Genomic DNA, 22,256 nt, shown 5'->3' on the forward strand with positions numbered 1-22,256 from the left:
CACACAGGAGGTGGGTGGAGGGCACACAGGAGGTAGATGGAAGCTGAAACATTGCAGATCAGAATACTGGAGCAGCAAATGGAGCTTCCCCAGCCAAGGAAGTGGGAGAAAGTCTGCCCAGTTTATAAAGAGACCAACCACTTAGAGGAGATCCTGTCCACCTCTGAAAGAGTATGTGAGGTGGACACTATCCCAGCGGATAAACTGATGTCTTGCCTCTTAACCAGATTAACTGGAAAAGCCAGACAAGTTTTTAATGATATAAAGGCGGGTGATGCTGAGGTGTATATGAAATTTAGAGCAGGTGTACTGAAAAGGTTTAAGATTACCTCTGAGACCTATCAATGGAAGTGTAGAAACCTCAGAATATTTGACAATGTCACTCATGTTGAATATGTGCTTAAAATGTGTAATTTTAGGAGAAAATGGATAATGGGAGTGGGGGACTGGGGGTGATTATAGAAAACTCTTGGATCTGATGGCCCAGGATAAATCATAATGGGCAGTTACTGATGAGGTAAAGGCAGCCATCTGCAACAAAACACATCCACAGTTTTAGAGGCTGCAGAAACTGTAGGTGAATCTGTTGACTCAAGGGCCCAACTGGGGGCACAAATCCTCATTTCACCCAGGTTGAGGGAAGAGAGGATTAGAGATAAACCTAACCCCAACTTTGATTTAAAAAAATACCAAAGGAATACAGGGTTTAAACCCCCCTACCAACAGAGAAGGTAGTTTGCCATTCCTGGGGTGGGGGGGAGCTCCCAGCCATATAAAACCAAATTGTCCCAAACTTAAGGTAACCCTACTATCCACACACGCACCTGCCAGAGCGAATGCCACTACCATCACTCCAGAGGCAGCAGTAAAACAGGAGAAAATTGTTGTGAATTATATTAGAACTGAGCCATGGGAGGGGAGTGAAGAATTTATTATGAATGCTAAGGTAAATGGCCTAGATTGTAAGCATCCCAAGTCATAGAGGATTAGGGTTGGAAGAGACCTCAGGTGGTCATCTAGTCCAACCCCCTGCTCAAAGCAGGACCAATTCCCAGACAGATTTTTGCCCCAGATCCCTAAATGGGCCCCTCAAGGAATAAACTCACAACCGTGGGTTTAGCAGGCCAATGCTCAAACCACTGAGCTATTCCTCTCCCCCTTTCCCAGTAATTACAAGACACTGCTAATGAGTAACCAAGCTAACCTATTACACCTCCTGGCCCTAGCTGTGCCTTCAGGACTTAGGGACCCAGGTTCAATACCCTGCAATGGCCATAGTGTTTGATGGCATGTGGCCAGGAGTAATATGTATTTCCACTCCACCCTGGTAGATGGCAGCAGTCCATACACACATTCTGTTGGGTATGTTTGATCTCTGGGTGAACTGAGTATTATCCAAAAGAGTATCTGCTTTCTGTTTGACTAGGTTCTCCTCCCCTTCCTGGAATTATTTGCTCTTCATGGGCAAATCTAGATGTGGGGTGGGGTCCCATAAATATCATGCTTATCAGGCCACTTTCTCCATGATAAGAAGGTTCTATGGGCTGTTTGGATAACTGAATGTGTATCATTCCCAGGCCAGCCCCTTAGGTGGTGTAAAGTAGCACAATTTCACTGACCCAAAGAAATCTGCTGCGGATCTGGGCCCATTGACTCCAGGAGAGCTACGGCCGATTGACCCCAGCTGGGATCTGGGCCCATTGATAACACTGGAGCTACGGGCGATTGACACCAGCTGGGATCTGGGCCCATTAATAACACTGGAGCTACAGCCGATTGACACCAGCTGGGATCTGGACCCATTGATAACACTGGAGCTACGGCCGATTGACCCCAGCTGGGATCTGGGCCCATTGATAACACTGGAGCTACGGCCGATTGACCCCAGCTGGGATCTGGGCCCATTGATAACACTGGAGCTATGGGCGATTGACACCAGCTGGGGTCTGGACCCATTGATTCCTGCTGAGCAATGGCCCACTCACACCACCTGGGAATCCGGCTCTATCAACTCTGATGGAATGACTGCCAATTCACACAAAGAGGGGTTCTGGCCCATTTAAATGCCCACCACCGTCTTTGCAGACACATTTCTTCCTGTCAACTGCTACCTTTTCCCCAGCGCTGACAGCAGGTTTCCGGCGTGGTATTACATTAGGTCCATGGACGAGATAATCCATTTTTTTGTGCTTGTTGGAGAGGAATATGACCAGGCAAAGCTAAACCAAAGTGGAACCAGACTGCTGGCACTAAACATTAAAAAGGTTGTAGAGCAGTTTTTAAACTAGGAGATGGGGGAAAGCCGACTGCTGCAGAGGAGCGTGTGGCTCGGACAGAGACTTCTCTTAGGGGAGAGTCTAATGATAGAGAATCTACAGGTTATAGTCAGGAGCAGAGGATGGAAGAGGATAAAGTAGGGGCCAGATCAGATGATAAACATTCACATAAAAAAGAATCTGATACATCAGAAAAGGGCAGACAAATAAACAGTGACAAGTTTTTAAAGTGCTTGTACACAAATGCTAGAAGTCTAAATAATAAGATGGGTGAACTAGAGTGCCTTCTGATAAAGGAGGATATTGATATAATAGGCATCACAGAAACCTGGTGGACTGAGAGCAATCAATGGGACACAATCATTCCGGGGTACAAAATATATCGGAAGGACAGAACAGGTTGTGCGGGGGAGGGGGGGGAGTGGCACTATATGTGAAAGAAAATGTACAATCAAATGAAGTAAAAATCTTAAGTAAATCCGCATGTTCCATAGAATCTCTATGGATAGAAATTTCATGCTCTAATAAGAATATAACATTAGGGATCTATTATCGACCACCTGACCAGGACGGTGATAGTGATGATGAAATGCTAAGGGAAATTAGAGAGGCTATCAAAATTAAGAACTCAATAATAGTGGGGGATTTCAATTATCCCCATATTGACTGGGAACATTTCACTTCAGGATGAAATGCAGAGATAAAATTTCTCGATACTTTAAATGACTGCTTCATGGAGCAGCTGGTACGGGAACCCACAAGGGGAGAGGCAACTCTAGATTTAGTCCTGAGTGGAGCGCAGGAGCTGATCCAAGAGGTAACTGTAGCAGGACCGCTTGGAAATAGTGACCATAATACAATAGCGTTCAACATCCCTGTGGTGGGAAGACCAACTCAACAGCCCAGCACTGTGGCATTTAATTTCAAAAGGGGGAACTATGCAAAAATGAGGGGGTTAGTTAAACAGAAGTTAAAAGGCACAGTGACTAAAGTGAAATCCCTGCAAGCTGCATGGGCACTTTTTAAAGACACCATAATAGAGGCCCACCTTCAATGTATACCCCAAATTAAGAAACACAGTAAAAGAACTAAAAGAGAGCCACCGTGGCTTAACAACCATGTAAAAGAAGCAGTGAGAGATAAAAAGACTTCCTTTAAAAAGTGAAAGTCAAATCCTAGTGAGGCAAATAGAAAGGAGCATAAACGCTGCCAAATTAAGTGCAAGAATGTAATAAGAAAAGCCAAAGAGGAGTTTGAAGAACGGCTAGCCAAAAACTCCAAAGATAATAACAAAATGTTTTTTAAGTACATCAGAAGCAGGAAGCCTGCTAAACAACCAGTGGGGCCCCTTGATGATCGAGATACAAAAGGAGCGCTTAAAGATGATAAAGTCATTGCGGAGAAACTAAATGGATTCTTTGCTTCAGTCTTCACGGCTGAGGATGTTAGGGAGATTCCCAAACCTGAGCTGGCTTTTGTAGGTGACAAATCTGAGGAACTGTCACAGATTGAAGTGTCACGAGAGGAGGTTTTGGAATTAATTGATAAACTTAACATTAACAAGTCACCGGAACCAGATGGCATTCACCCAAGAGTTCTGAAAGAACTCAAATGTGAAGTTGCGGAACTGTTAACTAAGGTTTGTAACCTGTCTTTAAATTGGCTTCTGTACCCAATGACTGGAAGTTAGCTAATGTAACGCCAATATTTAAAAAGGGCTCTAGAGGTGATCCCGGCAATTACAGACCGGTAAGTCTAACGTCTGTACCGGGCAAATCAGTCGAAACAATAGTTAAAATAAAATTGTCCGACACATAGAAAAACATAAACTGTTGAGCAATAGTCAACATGGTTTCTGTAAAGGGAAATCGTGCCTTACTAATCTATTAGAATTCTTTGAAGGGGTCAACAAACATGTGGACAAAGGGGATCCAGTGGACATAGAATACTTAGATTTCCAGAAAGCCTTTGACAAGGTCCCTCACCAAAGGCTCTTACGTAAATTAAGCTGCCATGGGATAAAAGGGAAGGTCCTTTCATGGATTGAGAACTGGTTAAAAGAGAGGGAACAAAGGGTAGGAATAAATGGTAAATTCTCAGAATGGAGAGGGGTAACTAGTGGTGTTCCCCAAGGGTCAGTCCTCGGACCGATCCTATTCAACTTATTCATAAATGATCTGGAGAAAGGGGTAAACAGTGAGGTGGCAAAGTTTGCAGATGATACTAAACTGCTAAAGATAGTTAAGACCAAAGCAGACTGTGAAGAACTTCAAAAAGATCTCACAAAACTAAGTGATTGGGCAACAAAATGGCAAATGAAATTGAATGTGGATAAATGTAAAGTAATGCACATTGGAAAAAATAACCCCAACTATACATACAATATGATGGGGGCTAATTTAGCTACAACAAGTCAGGAAAAAGATCTTGGAGTCATCGTGGATAGTTCTCTGAAAATGTCCACGCAGTGTGCCGAGGCGGTCAAAAAAGCAAACAGGATGTTAGGAATCATTAAAAAGGGGATAGAGAATAAGACTGAGAATATATTATTGCCCTTATATAAATCGATGGTACGCCCTCATCTCGAATACTGCGTACAGATGTGGTCTCCTCATCTCAAAAAAGATATACTGGCATTAGAAAAGGTTCAGAAAAGGGCAACTAAAATGATTAAGGGTTTGGAACGGGTCCCATATGAGGAGAGATTAAAGAGGCTAGGACTCTTCAGCTTGGAAAAGAGGAGACTAAGGGGGGATATGATAGAGGTATATAAAATCATGAGTGATGTGGAGAAAGTGGATAAGGAAAAATTATTTACTTATTCCCATAATACAAGAACTAGGGGTCATCAAATTAAATTAATAGGCAGCAGGTTTAAAACAAATAAAAGGAAGTTCTTCTTCACACAGCGCACAGTCAACTTGTGGAACTCCTTACCTGAGAAGGTTGTGAAGGCTAGGACTATAACAGAGTTTAAAAGAGAACTGGATAAATTCATGGTGGTTAAGTCCATTAATGGCTATTAGCCAGGACGGGTAAGGAATGGTGTCCCTAGCCTCTGTCTGTCAGAGGATGGAGATGGATGGCAGGAGAGAGATCACTTGATCGTTGCCTGTTAGGTTCACTCCCTCTGGGGCACCTGGCATTGGCCACTGTCGGTAGACAGGATACTGGGCTAGATGGATCTTTGGTCTGACCCAGTACGGCCTTTCTTATGTTCTTATGTTCTTATGCTACAGCTGTCCCACAAGAACAAATATGTATCCATAGATTCTAAAGTTAGAAGGGACCCTTAGATCATTTAGTTTGATACTCCTGCTAATACAACCCAGAATGATGTTCACTTTATTTGGAACAGCGTCACTTTATTCAGTCATATTTAATTTGTGATCCACTATAACCCCCAGATTGCTTTTGGCAGTACTCCTTTCTAGGCAGTAATTTTCCATTTTGTATTCGTGCAATTAAATATTCTTTCCTAAATGTAGTACTTTGCATTTGTGCTCACTGAATTTCAGACTATTTATTTCAGACCATATCTCCAGTTTGTCAAGAGCATTTTAAATTCTAACCTTGTCTTCCCAATCAAGATTTTTTTAAAATAATAATACATTTCAGGACCTTTTCAATTACCTCCTGGTATTTGAACTTTTAGGCTACACTTGAGTCATGTTTTGCCACCTCCATGTTTTCATGCTTTCCTGCAATCTGGAGGGTTAGAAATTCCCTTTTTTAAAAAAAAAAGGAAGTTGAGAGAGACTTTGGCAGGAGGGGTTTCAGTGGAGTGGAAAGGATGGATGCCAGATTGGAGCTGGTCTAGGATGGAATTGGAGAGGAGGGTTCAGAGAAGAGCCACAAGGATGACTGAAGGATTAGAAAGCTTTCCTTATACACAGAGTTGCACATACAGTTACATTTATATAACTGGGTTTTATTATCAAACCAAAAACTTGCTTTTTGTAACACCACAACTGCCACCTTTAACATCTTCACCACTGTTACCTGTACCATTTTCACAACTCCCAAATGTTTACTGTCCTCCAAACCCTGTATTATTAATTTTTGCAAAAGGTATTTGTAACTTTTCACTTACTTCTTTAAATCATTTACTAATAACTCAAGATTGTCAAAATAACAGGCTCAATTGAAATTATTTAATCCAAGATTATCAATCAGAGATTAGTACAGCACTACACAGAATACAGGGAGAAATAGATACATTACCACCCTTTGTTGTCAGACTGAGAGCTGGATATGTTTAACATAGTGAATGCCAGTGAAAATGAGGTTGGATCAGAAGAAGCTAAAATAGGGAAAGAACAAGTTAAAAATTACTTGGACAAATTAGATTTCTTCAAGTCACCAGGGCCTGATGAAATGCATCCTAGAATACTCAAGGAGCTGACTGAGGTCTATAAGATCTATAAAATCAAGACAGGTGTGGAGAAAGTAAATAAGGAAGTGTTGTTTACTCCTTCTCATAACACAAGAACAATGCACAGTCAGTCCGTGGAACTCTTTGACAGAGGATGTTGTGAAGGCCAAGACTATAACAGGGTTCAAAAAAGAACTAGATAAATTCATGGAGGATAGGTCCATCAAAACTATTAGCCAGGATGGGCAAGGATGGTGTCCCTAGCCTCTGTTTGCCAGAAGCGACAGGGGATGGATCACTTGATGATTACCTGTTCTGTTCATTCCCTCTGGGACACCTGGCATTGGCCACTGTTGGAAGACAGGATACTGGGCTAGATGGACCTTTGGTTTGACCCAGTATGGCCACTCTTATGTTCTTATGTTCACAATTATACATAAAATTACTTCAGTTAGGTTTGCCCAGGATATTACAGGAAATTGCCTTCTGCCACAGTCAATAAATGTATTTACTGAAGGAGAACTCTGTGAAACTCAGAAGCTTGTCCCTTCCACCAACAGAAGTTGGTCCAATAAAAGATATCACCGCACCCACCTTGTCTTTCTTGCAGTCAGTAAATCAGGGAGGGGAATGGCCAGAGAAAAAGAGAGTAAAAACATTACAAAGTTCCCTGTGGAGTGGTGTCTCTGCTGCTGTTGGAGGAGTTTTTGGACAGACACTCCAATAGTAATGCCTATTTCTCATATAATGTGGTTTGTCAGTAAATTTCAAAGCGCTTCACAATCATTGATGTGTTTATCCTCACAACAACCTGTGAGACAGGGCAGTGCCCTATTATCCCCACCAGAACAAATGACCTAGAGTTTGTGGAATCTCCATCATTGGAGGTTCATAAGAGCAGGTTAGACACATCTGTCAGGGATGGTCCGGGTAGTACTTAATCCTGCCTCAGTGCAGGGGACTGGATGAGATGACGAGGGGGAAACTGAGGTGCAACAAGGCTAAGTGACTTGCCTAAATCATGCAGGAAGTCTATGACAAAGCAGGGAACTGAACCAGGGTCTCCACTAACTTTAGCCACTGCCTTAACCACTGGACAATCCTTCCCCTATCCATGCTGTCTCCCAGTTTCTTCTGTCCCAGAGCAAACTGGTGGAATCTCACAGATCCTGGGTGCTCCAGAGTGGTTGGTCAGTTCTAGGGAGAAGGGGAGGGGTAACCCAGGGAATGGAACAGGGAATGGGAAGGAATAAGTCCCCTAACATCTTGGTGCTGTTGACTTGGATGCATCACATTGGATAGGTGAGTGGCAGCCTGTAAGTCCCCCTCCCCAACAGTCCACGCAGCTGCTTGGAGGGGGTATAGCGAACTCTTGCGATGGTAGTTGCGGGTTCTGGCAAGCCAGGGTAAAGGATTTTTAGGATAAAGGGATAAGGAAGAACCACGGCTCTTACAAGGTGCAGGGGTCAGCCTGGGATGAGATTAAAAAGGAAATGGAGGAAGTGTTCGGGGACCCAGAGGGATGGGGGGTGGCTGAGGAGCCCACCCTCCTTTGGTCTATGGGTAGTGGAAGAAGGTCCCTGCTCATTGGGCCTTCCAGGGAAAGGAGGCACTTCAGTCCACTTGTGAGAGGTTTGAAGTAAGGGCAGCATTATGGGAAGCTGCCAGTAACCTTTCAAGTTTGGTGCTGTTTCAGCAAGGGCTGCTGAAGGGTTGTAAAGTAGTTAGGGGTGGTTAAAGATAATTTGGCACAACAGGGTTTAGAGTCAGAAGCAGAGTTAACAGACCACCTTTAAAGACAGGAGCTGGGACTTGGCCTGGGGCCAGGATGAGAACCTGGGGGTAAGGGTTCCCAACTGTTTCAACCTAGAGAGCCTACTCTTGGTTCAGAGCGAACTATATCCTTTTCTTCTTTTCCTTCTTCTTTCTCTCCGTTTACTTAATTTGCTGCTGGTAGCCTGTACTTTAAACTGACCTGACAGGGTTAATTGGTTTCTTTCCACCTCTTCCCCCTCCTCTCCCCCGGCCTTTCCACACTTTTGTTTTTCTGAAGTTTTAATGGAGGGGACTTTGGATACTTATGTGAAATGTTTTTGATGTTCTGTTTTGTTTTGTTTGGAACAAAGTATGACGGAGGTCTGCTGTATTCCACTGGAATTTTTGGGGTAACAGATCCATGGGCAACCATGGAGACAAATGTTTTACTGCCTTTTAAACAGTCTCAAGGTAAAAACAGCACAGGTTAAGGCAGCTTTGTGGCAATAATTGTACTTGGTGGCTGAGTTGTTAGAGACAAAGTGCACTACCTTAAAAAAACTAACTGTAGGAGTAAGTGATTTAAAGAAGTAAGTGAAAAGTTACAAATACCTTTTGCAAAAATTAATAATACAGGGTTTGGAGGAAAGTAAACATTTGGGAGTTGTGAAAATGGTACAGGTAACAGTTGTGAAGATGTTAAAGGTGGCAGTTGTGGTGTTACAAGAAGCAAGTTTTTGGTTTGATAATAAAACCCAGTTATATAAATGTAACTGTATGTGCAACTCTGTGCAGTCACATTGGATGGAAGCTTGGTAATTAAATTATACCGGGGGTCAGGAAGAGTGGCTACTACCACCACTAGGCTTCTGTCCCCAGAAGCCTTTACAGCTATTCTGAGGGAAAATGGGCCCTTTTCCCACAGAAATGGTCTATAGGGGACTGCTGCAGGCAGCAGGCGGAGGAATAATCTGATCAAAATGATTTAACTATTGGGTAATGTGATCAAAATCACTAAAGAAATGTCAGGGGTTTCTATTGGAACTTCACTTGACTGCCCCTGGCTGTCTCTGGTTGTACAAGATGGGAGTGTAATCGGGGTACAGTTGTGTAAAAAAGAGTAATCACAGTGCAAGAAATGTTAGGCAAAAAATAGTTGTGTGTGTGCACAGGAAAAAGAAAAGGAAAAGGGGAGCAATGATGGGAACACTGAGCCTTGGGGTGGCTCTGGGGGATGGGACTGTCGCTTTGGTGGGGGTGCATGAAAACTCTGTGGGCACGGGGAAGCAGTTACACCTTGTGTAGAATTAATATGGCTAATATAATGTTATGGAGGTTAAACTATTTCCTAGGATGTGTGCAGTGTATATTGGAAAAGGGGTAAAAGAAATGCAAACAAAACATGGTACTTAATTAAAATCCTATTAGGGCTCCAAAAGGAGCCATAGTAGATTGTGCTTTCCTTTTCAGATTTGTGTGTTTTGGAGCAGGAGATGAAAGTGAAAATTAATGAGATCTCTGGTGGAAGTGGAATGTGTTCCTTTTAAGACAGTCTCTGAGCTGCTGAAAGTGTTGGATCCAGAGGCAAGCCAAGAAAGCCTCTGGGTGAATGCAAATTACCTAGCTGATGGGGGAAGGAGGAAACTACCCATAAGTAGCAGCACAAAGAACATGCAAATAATGAATACATCTGATCAGCAAACAAGCTACTAGAAGACTCAGATTATGGCCCTCCAGAAAAGGGAGGTGAAAAAACAAGTCAAGTCTGAAAATGAGGGGACAGATTAACCCTAAGGGGGGAGGGGGGTGTACAAAGCAAAAATCTGAAGCTGTCTCTCAACTATTACCTGAGAATAAACTTAAAGCTTGGTACAGCAGAAAAACTATTGAAAACCTGGTCTGTTGTACAAGAGGGGAAACCGAGGCACACCACCTCATAAATTTCATAACTGACCAGTGAGTGGGGTAATTCACTAGCCTGACTATAGAACAAAATAAGGACAGCCTGGAGGTAATTCTTCTGTTTTTTCTGCAATTAGCAAGGACATTTGTAAAAGGAATTGGTATAATTATTAAGCAATAATCTGTCCCCACCAGAGGGGGTGGAAATTGTTTCTTTTGTTTTTCAGACACTCTACAAGTATGCTGGCACCAGCGGAAGAATAACTCAGAATACCATGGATCTATGTTTTGCGTTGTTTGTCTGTGGTGTTTGTCTTGTTGCTAGCATGACGTGGGTGGGGGATGGCTTCAAAAGGCTGACCGGGGTGGGAAATGTGTATGGAAATGCAAAATGCTCAACTAGGAGGCCAGCACCTGTGTAATAGCTACCATGGTACCTGGAAATAGAACGGCAACTAAGGTGGGCCCCACAAGCCCTATCGAAATAATGAGAAGGGGAGGAGCTCACTGGGAATCAATGGAGGGGTGTGTAAAATGGTATAACTCAAAGAAGATGTTTGGATGTGCCCGTCTCCTATGACGATGGAGGAGCAGGATCAATGGCCTATGGCAAGGGGGGGACAATTGGGTGCACTGTGTATAAGGTGTTTTGCTGGAAATGTACATATTACTGGGGACACAATTACACCAGCCCCTAACCAAACTACACCCATCTACACGCTGCTCTCTGGACTTTGGTGCACAAATGGATCTGTAAATCTTATTGCTGTGAATATTCAAACCGGGGCATACTGCCTGATTCCATACCAAGTGCTTAAATTGGTTTGGACAATAACCCATTTCTCTGTGGACATTCAATGGATTTATGATGTGCACAAAAGCATGCAAAACCTGTAGGGGCAGCTTGTTGCAACTGCCAGCAACTGGACACATTAAAATCTTAACCCTGTCGCCATATGTCCTGTGCTTTTCCAGGGATACCAGGGCAGGAGGATCCTGAAAAAAAAAAGGGGGTGGCGTGTTAGGATATAGATATTCAGGCCTGTCTGCAAAGGCCTATACTTTAAGAATTTAGGTGTATTCTTATCACTTAGCTAGTTATAGAGGTATAAAAGAAAGAATCAAAATCACTGTCTGTCTGTGAAAGGGCCTTCTCGTACTGTGACAGTCTGAGGCTCTGTTCTTAGGCTAAGTAAGGCCTTCGGCTAAGCAGCAAAGGCAGCCATAAGCTGAGAAGTGAACGGTCACATCCTCACCTTCCAAACTAGTCTCATGGAAACAAGGTGCTATTGGGCTGTTAGGAATACAATCCTGTCCTGATATTCCTGTCACCTCCAGAAAAAGGGAACAGCCTAGAAGATGTAAAAGGAAACTTAATGTGATACATCCTGTCTGGCAAAAACTCACTTATCAATAGCTGGGATGTGAAATCCTCATTTCTGTATTGTTCTATCACTGTAGTCTTCACTTCCCTATTCTTGCATCTGAAGAAGTGAGGTTCTTACCCACGAAAGCTTATGCTCCCAATACTTCTGTTAGTCTTAAAGGTGCCACAGGACCCTCTGTTGCACTTCCCTATTGTTTGTCTATATAATCTCTGTCTGGTTCTGTGATTGTTTCTGTCTGCTGTATAATTAATTTTGTTGGGTGTAAACCAATTAAGGTGGTGGGATATAATTGGTTAAATAACCATGTTACAGTATGTTAGGATTGGTTAGTTAAATTTCAGTAAAATGATTGGTTAAGGTATAGCTAAGCAGAACTCAAGTTTTACTATATGGTCTAGGGTTACCATTCGTCCGGATTCCCCCGGACATGTCCGGCTTTTCGAGCTAAAAATAGCATCCGGGGGGAATTTGTAAATGTCCGGACTTCCCCCCCGCCCCAGGAAGAGCACGCGTGGCTAACAGGGCAGCCGGCTGGATGGTGTCACTTACATGGGGCTCTGACAGCCAGAGAGAGCCCCTCCTCCTCTCCCCTGCAGCAGAAATCACTCCCTCCCTCCCTGCATTCGCAGATCGCCTCCGGCAGTTCGCACCGGCAGTCTGAAGCTCCTTCCCCCGCTCCTCCTCCCCTGCCAGCCAGCCTGCCGGGACGAATGGCTCAAAGAGACGTTAGGCGAAGGCCAACAACAAGGGGGCCAGGGGGTCGGAGAAGGGGCAGGGAGATTTTGGAAGGGGCAGTCAAGAGATGGGGGGGGTCCGGGAGTTCTGGGGGGGGGCTTTCTGGGGGGGGGTGTGGATAAGGTTTTGGGCAGTCAGGGTACAGGTAGGAGGTAGGGTCCTGGGGGGCAGTTAGGGTGGGGGGGGGGTCTTAGGAGGGGGCAGTTAGGGGACAAGGAACAGGGAGGCTTAGGTAGGGGGTGGGGTTCTGGAGGGCAGTTAGGAGCAGGGGTCCCAGGAGGGGGCAGTTAGGGGACAAGGAGCGGGGGGGAGGGCGTTGAGAGTTCTGGGGGGGGCTGTCAGGAGGCAGGGGTGGGGAGAGGGATCGGAGCAGTCAGGAGACAGGGAGCAGAGGGGTTTAGATGGGTCGGGAGTTCTGGGGGGGGCTGTCAGGGGATGGGGAGTCGTTGGATGGGGCATGGGAGTCTCAGGGGTCTGTCTGGGGGTGGGGGTGTGGATAAGGGTTGGGGCAGTCAGGGTACAGGTAGGGGGTAGGGTCCTAGGGGGCCAGTTAGGATGGGGGGAGGGTCTCAGGAGGGGGCAGTCAGGGGACAAGAGGCAGGGAGGCTTAGGTAGGGGGTGGAGTCCTGGGGGGCAGTTAGGGGCAGGGGTCCCAGAAGGGGGCAGTCAGGGGATAAGGAGCGGGAGGAGGGTTGGGGGCTCTGAGAGGGGCGGAAAGTGGGAGGGGCAGGGGCGGGGGCTAGGGCAGGACGGGGGCGGGTCTAGGGCAGGGCTCCTCCCATCCTCTTTTTTGCTTGCTGAAATATGGTAACCCTAATATAGTCTGCAGTCAATCCGGAAGTGGGTGGGGGGAGGAATGGGAACAGGGACTGGGGGTGAGGGAATTGGGATCATGTTTTGCTAAGGGGGGGAATGGGAACAGGTACAGGGACATAGGCAAGGCTCTGTGGTGTCAGAGCTGGGAAGGGGGACACTGAGGAAGGAAACTGGAATCATACTTGCTGGAAGTTCACCCCAATAAACATCGAATTGTTTGCGCCTTCGGACTTCGGGTATTGTTGCTCTCTGTTCATGCGAGAAGGACCAGGGAAGTGAGTGGGTGAAGGAATAAGCCCCCTAACAGGTAACCCCAGCTGGATCTCCCACTCACCCCCTATGGTGCATCTCTAACCCATTGATGAGTATGTGCTACAGGCCTCACTCTATGCCACGCTCTAGAGGCTATGAGGCTGTTACAGCCAGCCACTACTGAACTCTGACTCTGGAACTCAAGCTGGCGCAGGTCATGCTTTTCCCTCCTGAGATCACCAAGTCAATTCCCAGGAAGTTGGACCATCACACAGCGTGACCTGCTTATCTGATCAGCTACTGTTTGAGCAGGGTGTTCCCCTGTTCACAGGAAATGTTTGCCCAGCCAAATGGCATCTTGTGCCATAAGAAGCATGTTTATCACTCCACTGGTATGTTGCCTGGCTGTGCAACATCTCGCTCAGGGGCGCTCTGCTCCAGCAACTGGGTGGGTGATTCACTTAGGGGGTGCTATGCAATGCATTCCCTGCACAAGGAAGGGTGGGTGGCAGCTGCTGTTCTGGGTGTTGCCATCCTGTAATAGGGTTGTCAATTTTCTAATTTCTGAAAACCGGACCCCCCCTGCCCCACATCTTCCCCTCAGGCCCCACTTCTTGCCCAGGTCTTTCCCCAGGCCCCGCCCGTGCTCTGCCTCTTCCCCTAGGCTCTGCCCCTGCTCCACCTCTTCCCTTGAGGCCCCACCCCTGCTCGCTCCTCTCCCGCCCCCATCACTTGCTGCTCTCTCCCCTCAACTCCAGCATGAGCAGCCCCAAGGGACTTGCAAGCCCCAGCTCCAGCAGGCTGCCTCATAATGCAGGTTAAAAGAGCACTGAGGACGCACAGGAGCAGCCAGGCAGCCCCCCCCATATGCAGCCCTGTTGGCCTGACTGGAGCTTTCTTCCTCCCCCCCCGCATATATAGAAGTCAAACTGCGCCTATGGAGCTAGGATGTGGCCCTCCTGCATGGCAGCCTCCCGCCTCCCTCTGCACTGCCTTCCAGCAACCCCCTTCCCTGCCCGCTCGAGCCCTCCCCACCCCTGGAGCTGCCTGAGAGCATGGCCGGGGGAAGCGTTGGCTGGCGGGGTGCGCCCGAGTTCCTTCCCTCCCAGGGAATGTTCCATACTCACTGGGAATCCCGTACCCTGCTCGGCATGGGCTCCCGCTCTCTGTCCTCTGTCACAGCCTTGCAAACCGTGCTCCTCAAAAGGGCCGCCCAAGCCAGTGCATGCATGCTGCTGCGGGAGCCACCTCTTCAGGGCTGGGCGACAGCCTGCACTTTCTGCGCCACATCCCTGTCCCACCCACGGTAACTTTTAGGACTTGGCTACACTCCTACACTCCTGTCCCACCCAAGGACATTTAGGCCTTGGCTACACTCGTGGATTCACAGCGCTGTGAAGCGCGAGTGTAGTCGCGCCACCAGCGCTGCGAGAGCTCTCTCGCAGCACTGCAAGTACTCCACCTCTCCGAGGGGAATAGCTTGCAGCACTGCGAGAGAGCGTGCAGTGCTGCAGGCGCTGATTACACTGGCGCTTTACAGCGCTGCACTTGCTGCGCTCAGGGGGGGTGTTTTTTCACACCCCTGAGCGCAGCAAGTGCAGCGCTGTGAATTGCCAGTGTAGCCAAGGCCTTAGTGTCTGGTCAGTACACCCATCCATCCTTATACAGCCCTCTATCCAGCCATTCCTATACACCGTCTCTATCTAGCCAGACATCCCCATATTCAGTTAAGTCCAAAGCTGACTGCAAGGAGTTACAAAGGAATCTCACAAAACTGGGTGAGTGGGCAGTAAAATGGCTGATGAAATTCAATGTTGATGACTGCTAAGTAATGCACTTTAGACAATGTAATCCCAACTATACGTACAAAATGATGGGTTCTAAATTAGCTGATACCACTCAGGAAAAAGATCTTGGAGTCATTGTGGTTTGTTCTCTGAAAATATCTGCTCACATGCAGCAGCAGTCAAAAAAGCTAACAGCATGTTAGGAACCATTTGTTAGGGGGCTTATTCCTTCACCCTCTCACTTCCCTGGTCCTTCTCGCATGAACAGAGAGCAACAATACCCGAAGTCCAAAGGCGCAAACAATTCGATGTTTATTGGGGTGAACTTCCAGCAAGCATGATTCCAGTTTCCTTCCTCAGTGTCCCCCTTCCCAGCTCTGACACCACAGAGCCATCCCTGTTCCCATTCCCTCTTCCCCTTCCCCCCTTAGCAAAACATGATTCCAATTTCCCCACCCCCATTCCCTGTTCCCATTTTCCCCTCCCTTCCTGATTGACTGCAGACTATATAGTAAAACTTGAGTTCTGCTTAGCTATACCTTAACCAAACATTTTACTGAAATTTAACTAACCAATTCCGACACATTGTAACACGGTTATTTAACCAATTATATCCCACCACCGTAATTGGTTTACACCCAACAAAATTAATTATACAGCAGACAGAAACAATCACAGAACCAGACAGAGACCATGCAAATAAACATACAAAACAATACAGAAGCAAGGATTTCACATCCCAGCTATTGATAAGTGAGTTCTTGCCAGACAGGATGCTATCACACTAAGTTTCCTTTTACATCTTCTATGCTCTTCCCTTTCTCTGGAGGTGACAGGAATACCAGGACAGGATTGTATTCCTAACAGCCCAATAGCACCTTGTTTCCATGAGACTAGTTTGGAATGTGAGGATTTATGGCTGCCTTTGCTGCTTAGCCAAAGGCCTTACTTAGGCCTAGTCTTCACTTTCCGGCTGGTCCGGCGGCACGCCATCGATGTTCTGTGATCGATTTATCGCGTCTGGTTAAGACGCGATAAATCGATCCCGGATCGATCCCGGAAGTGCTCACAGTCGGCGCCGGTACTCCAGCTCGCCGAGAGGAGTACGCGGCGTCGACGGGGGGAGACTTCCTGCCGCGTCTGGACCGCGGTAAGTCCGGACTAAGGTACTTCGAATTCAGCTACGTTATTAACGTAGCTGAATTTGCGTACCTTAGTCCGAAGTCCGGACTAAGTGGGGACCAGGCCTTAGCCTAAGAACAGAGCCTCAGACTGTCACAGTACGAGAAGGCCCTTTCATAGACAGTGATTTTGATTCTTTCTTTTATACCTCTATAACTAGCTAAGTAATAAGAATACACGTAAATTCTTAAAGTATAGGCCTTTACAGACAGGCCTGAATATCTATATCCTAACACCATTAGGAAAGGGATAGATAATAAGGGCATGTCTTCACTACCCGCTGAATCGGCGAGTAGCAATCGATCTATTGGGGATCGACTTATCACGTCTAGTGAAGACGCGATAAAATCGATCCCCAATGGCTCTTCCGTCGACTCCGGAAATCCACCGCGGCAAGAGGCGGAAGCAGAGTCGATGGCAGCGTGGCAGCGGTCGACTCGCCACCGTCCTCACAGCTAGGTAAGTCGAACTAAAATACGCCACTTCAGCTACGCTATTCACGTAGCTGAAGTTGCGTATCTTAGGTCAACCCCCCCCCCCCCCCCCCCGTAGTGTAGACCTAGCCTTAGACAGTAAATATCATAATGCCACTGTGTAATTCCATGTTACACCCACACCTTGAATACTGCATGCAGTTCTAGTTGCCCCATCTCAGAAAAGATATATTTGAAATAGAATTGGGGAAAGTACAGAGAACAGCAACAAAAATGATTAGGGGGATGAACAGCTTCCATATGAGGAGAGATTAAAAAAACTGAGATTGTTCATCCTAGAAAACAGACAGCTAAGTGGGGGGGGCGGGTATGATAGAGGTCTATAAAATTGTGAATGGTGTGGAAAAAGTCAATAAGGAAGTGTTATTTACACCTTCACATAACACAAGAACCAGGGATCACCCAACAACAGTAATAGACAGCAGGATTAAAACAAACCTAAGGAAGTATTTCTTCACACAATGCCCAATCAACCTGTGGAACTCATTGCCAGGGGATGTTTTGAAGACCAGAGTATATCTGGGTTCAAAAAAGAGAGAGAGAAATTAATGGAGGGTAGGTCCATCAACGGCTATTAGACAAGATGGTCAGGGATGCAACCGCATGCTATCAGTGTCCCTAAAATTCTGACTGCCAGAAACTGGGAGTGGACAACAGATCATTCCCTCTGAAGCATCTAGCACCGGCCTCAGGATACTGGGCTAGATGAAACTATTGGTCTGATCCAGTATGGCCATTCTTATGTTTTCATTTTAAGGGGGGGCTACAGGTCAATTTACCCCTAAGGCAGCTAACCATCAACAGGAGCCGCTATCCAGTGTCCCTCTGTTTTGGCTGCAGTGGGTTTCAAAGGCCTGGGTTCTTAGCTACTAATTGCTTGTGCCTCTACCTGACTGTTTAAAGGGGTCAGGGAGGTACAGTAGGGTTCCTATGTGGTTTCAGCTATCCCTGACCCAGCACTTACTCCATGACTGGCCTGATCCCTCATAGATATACTCTTTTGACACCTCCATAACCAAAAATCAACATACATTTTATTTACAAGGGGAAATATAGAGGAAGCATATAAAGGGAAAAGGAAGATGAATTTGCAGTGAGTACAACCCACAAGTAACACAACCCCCAAGGTGGATTTTCCTGGATTCATGAGGCCAGTTTACTCCACGGCTAAAGGGGTATGTAGTATGGAGGAATCCACATACCTTGAAGAGGCATCGCAGGCCTGAAGGCGCTTGAGGGCGGAGAGGTGATGAAGGGGCCGATTCATTACCAGGTGGCCAACTCTCTGCAGTAGCGCTCAGTATTACTCACACTGGGAAAAGTCCCCATGACGTAGGGAGCCCCCTCGGTATTTCCAAGACCAGTTGCTTTCTCCCACCATAGTTCAGCAAACCCCTTTCAGGGCAAAATAGGCAACATCCCAGGCAGGGGGAGACACTTGTGTCAGGGGGTTGCCCGCATTCACCTAAGTCGGGGGGGTGACAGTGTCAGGGGGTTGTTAGGTAAAAAGCAAGTCCTCACTCACCTCTCCAGCACCCGAGTTCGTGCGGAGTTGGTATGGGGCTCACAATCTGTCAGAGACCAGACACCAATTCGTTGATCAACGGGCTCACACTATCCTTAGCTTGAAAGGCTTCAGAGTAAGTGTGGCAAGTTTATTAGGGGTGAGCATCAATATTTATACACAGAAGTAAACAAAGTGATTAACAGATCATAATGGTCATGCATAATCAAACAAGATTCTACAGGATAAAACAGGTTAAAATGTAAATTCAAAAAGAGATAAGGGGAGATGGCTACTTAAGGGGAGGGGGGGTGTCATGAGTAGTTCGCAGGTCAGAGCTTTGATTAAAAGTTCAGACAGAGACATCAAGTCTGGGTTAAGTTTAAGCTCATCAAAAGTTCAGACCCAACATTCCTCCATTTGTAGCTTTGGGATAACTATTTACCAAAAGCTACACCCCATTTTAAGGAGCCAAGGGCCGCTTGGCAATTTCAGCCTGGGCCAACTCGAAGAGAGTAAGGCCCTTGGCTGAAGTAGGAAAAGAATAAACTGACCCACATGAGTCTATGAGGGAGGGGACACACTGAATACAGTAACACAGTATTATAAGGATTACTATGGCCCCAACAATACCCACCAAGAGTTTTTTTAACCCACCCAAATCCAGGCAGCCAATTCCATAAGGCTCCCCACCAATCATAAGGTGGCTGGCCAGAGGAGTAGTTCTTAGCCATTTCCCTTAGATGTTTGGTACGTTGAAAAGTGTCAGAGTAGGTGTCATTTACAAAAACACAGCATTCTTCATTTATGAGGGCGCAAGTTCCTCCCTGGGCTGCTAACATTATGTCTAAAGCCATTCGGTTTTGCAAAGCTAACTGGCGCAGCTGGGACATTTCCCCAGCCTGATTCTCAAATAGGGTCGCAGTTTCATTGGTTAAAGATTCTAGTAGTCCCTGTAGACGGATGACACCACCCCTCAAGCTAATGAGACCAGCCCACCGCTGCCACGACAAACCATCACGGATATTAATATCTCTGAAGGTTTCACGGATGTTACGAACGTGGGGAAAATGAGGGGGAGTGAGGGAGATGCGAGAAGGCGGTGTTAGCCACGCTAAATAACATGACCCTGCCCAATCAGGGGAGAGAAAGTAATAAGCTTTGGGCCCACACACCCAGTATGTTCCATACAATGCGTTTCGGGTATTCCATTTCTCAAAGTAGGAGGTAACCCACCACCCGTTGTACCACTGTTCCCCTGGTAACGCAGAGGGGTCGTTGTGCGAACTGCAGAGGCACAATTTGGTAGTGGTGTTTTCAAAGGGAAGTGTAGTACTGCCTGAGCAGTTGTAGAAGGCAATCGTATGTCCCTTAGCAATTAGTTGGACACCCTCGTGATCTGAGCAGGGCTTCTTAAAAGCTGACTCTGAAGGCTTGCCCACCCATGAAAAAGTTGGATCGGGGTGAGGGATCCACATATGGGATAAGTGGGATGAGCAAGGCTTGAAGCCAAGATTTTTACTAAAGGCGGTGCCATTAAAATACATGTTGCATTTACTTGTTCCCATAAAAGTTGACCCCTTTTCTTTAACAAAACAGTGATCCTGTCTGATTGGTTACCCTGAGATATCTGTTAATTGGCACTCCAGTTTTGTCCCATGTAAGATTGTGTTGGACTGGATCTTTTACTCTAGCCGGTGGCATCCAAGTCATATTAGCAGTGGTCAGGGAAATGGGTGTGAAGGGGAGTCCCTGTTCTGCATTTACTGGAAATTGAGTACATACCCAGCAATTACTTCTATTTCCTAAAATACGAGTTTTAACCTCGTGGGAATATCTAATAAAAGCATTATCTTCATAAGCAGAAAATAAACTAAAAAGGCATAATAAAAAACATACAGTTGTCAGAATAAAAGGTCCTCTCATTTTTTCCGAGTCAATTTAAGTCTGATGTCTGAAAGAGGTAAGCTGGTCCACTGGTCGGAGGCAGTGTCCTCAGTGGTGGCAAGAGCTGCTGGTCCGTCACTGTGGTCCACTACGGCTGGCTTGACGTGGGAGTGGTGGATCCAGGATTTGCGTCCTTCCAGGAACACTGCAGTCTGGGTTGTTAAAAGAACCTGGTGGGGTCCAGTAAACCTCGGCTGGAGGGTGTCGCCACGAATGAACTTTTTGGCCCAGACGAAGTCCCCTGGTTGGAACGGGTGGATCTGTTCTTCCAGTGACACGGTCTGGGAAAACTGCGAGGCTTTCCAAAGGGTACGGAGGCGAGCCTGTAGGGAGAGAAACTGGCACACGGTCATATGATCCCCTCCCAATAGTGAAACATCAGCACGTGGTAGCTCCCCGCCTTTGAAAGGGGGGTGTCCATAGAGCAGTTCAAAGGGGGATAATCCCAATACACGGGTTGGGCGAGTACGAAGGTGAAACAGGACCAAGGGAAGTACCTGAGGCCACTTTAACCCTGTTTCCTGACAGTATTTAGCCAATGTAAACTTAAGCTCCCTATTCATACGCTCAACTTTCCCGCTAGACTGGGGGTGGTAGGGTGTATGAAAGGAGTGTGAAATGCCCAGTCCTTGTTCTAAACGGCCAAGGACATGACCAGTAAAGTGAGGTCCGCGATCTGAGTCAAGCACGAGAGGGATGCCAAAACGGGGTACAATGTCTCTAAGGAGAATCTTCGCCACTGTGGCAGCAGTACAATTAGCAGTAGGAAAAGCTTCGACCCAGGAAGTCAGAGGGCAAACCAAAACAAGGAGGTGCTTTTTCCCAAAAGCCTTTGGCATATCTGCAAAGTCAAGTTGAAGATGTTGAAATGGAGCAGCAGGCGGAGGTCTTCCACCCTTAATTTTTTTTAAGAGGCGGAGCAGGTCCATTACGCTGACATGTGCTGCATGCTTTCACTATTGACAGGCAGTAGGGTTGAATGCCTGGAGCATACCAAAAGCGAGCGATGGTGTCCACAAGGGCGTGCGTGCCGTAGTGACCCCCCTTATCATGGTGCCAGCGAACTGCCACGGGGTATGTGGAGCGAGGGAGGCAGGCTCGGCCATCCGGTATAAGCTAGGTCCCTTTGACCAGAGTGGCTCCGAGGCTCTCCCACGACTGTAGTTCAGCAGTGGGTACTGGTACGGGTGCGGTGGAGTAAAGGAGGAGGCTGCAATAGCCAACGTGGGCATGGCTAAGGGTAAGACGGCAGCCGTCTTGGCGGAGGCGTCAGTCAGGGCATTCCCACGGGTGACGGGGCTATCATCTTTAGTATGAGCCCGGCAGTGAACTACAGCCAGAACCGAGGGTTCTTGGAGGGCGTCCAAAAGCTTGTGGATGAGGGGGAGGTGCTGAATGGGTTTACCGGCAGCTGTCTGGAAACCTCGAAACTTCCAGAGGTGGATGTGACAATGCACAACTCCAAAAGCATACTTGCTATCAGTAAAAATGGTAACGGTCTTACCAGCGGCCAACTGGCAAGCTCGGGCCAGGGCATAGAGTTCGGCAGCTTGGGCTCCTCAGTTGCCTGGCAGTGAGGCGGCCTCTTGAATGTCCCTTTCAGAGGTGACTGCATAACCGGTGAAACGCTTGCCATCAACATAGAAGGAGCTTCCGTCCGAGAAGAGGATGTAATCAGGGTTGTCCAGTGGCACGTCAAACAGGTTGTCCCTTATCTGTAAGATGCTATAAACTACTTCCACACAGTCGTGCTGATCCTGGAGGACTGGCAGGTCAGGAAGCAAGGTAGCTGGATTAAGGGGCCCACACCTTTCAAAAATTAGGTTAGTGTCTTCTAAGAGTT

At 46.8% G+C, this 22,256-nt stretch overlaps 1 protein-coding gene across 1 annotated transcript in view; it reads right to left on the bottom strand.

Moving 5' to 3' along the window:
* Positions 1 to 2,765: 2,765 nt before the first annotated feature.
* Positions 2,766 to 22,256, bottom strand: part of LOC101938932 (FXYD domain-containing ion transport regulator 5-like) — a 226,057-nt gene continuing 206,566 nt past the window's right edge. Inside the window, exon 7 of the mRNA XM_065574537.1 lies at positions 2,766 to 3,160. Within this exon, the coding sequence (XP_065430609.1) occupies positions 2,928 to 3,160 (233 nt within the window). The 3' untranslated portion in view covers positions 2,766 to 2,927. The remainder of the gene's footprint in view (positions 3,161 to 22,256) is intronic.

This window comes from Chrysemys picta, chromosome 20 (genome assembly GCF_011386835.1).
Source record: "Chrysemys picta bellii isolate R12L10 chromosome 20, ASM1138683v2, whole genome shotgun sequence".
Lineage (NCBI taxonomy): Eukaryota > Metazoa > Chordata > Testudines > Emydidae > Chrysemys > Chrysemys picta.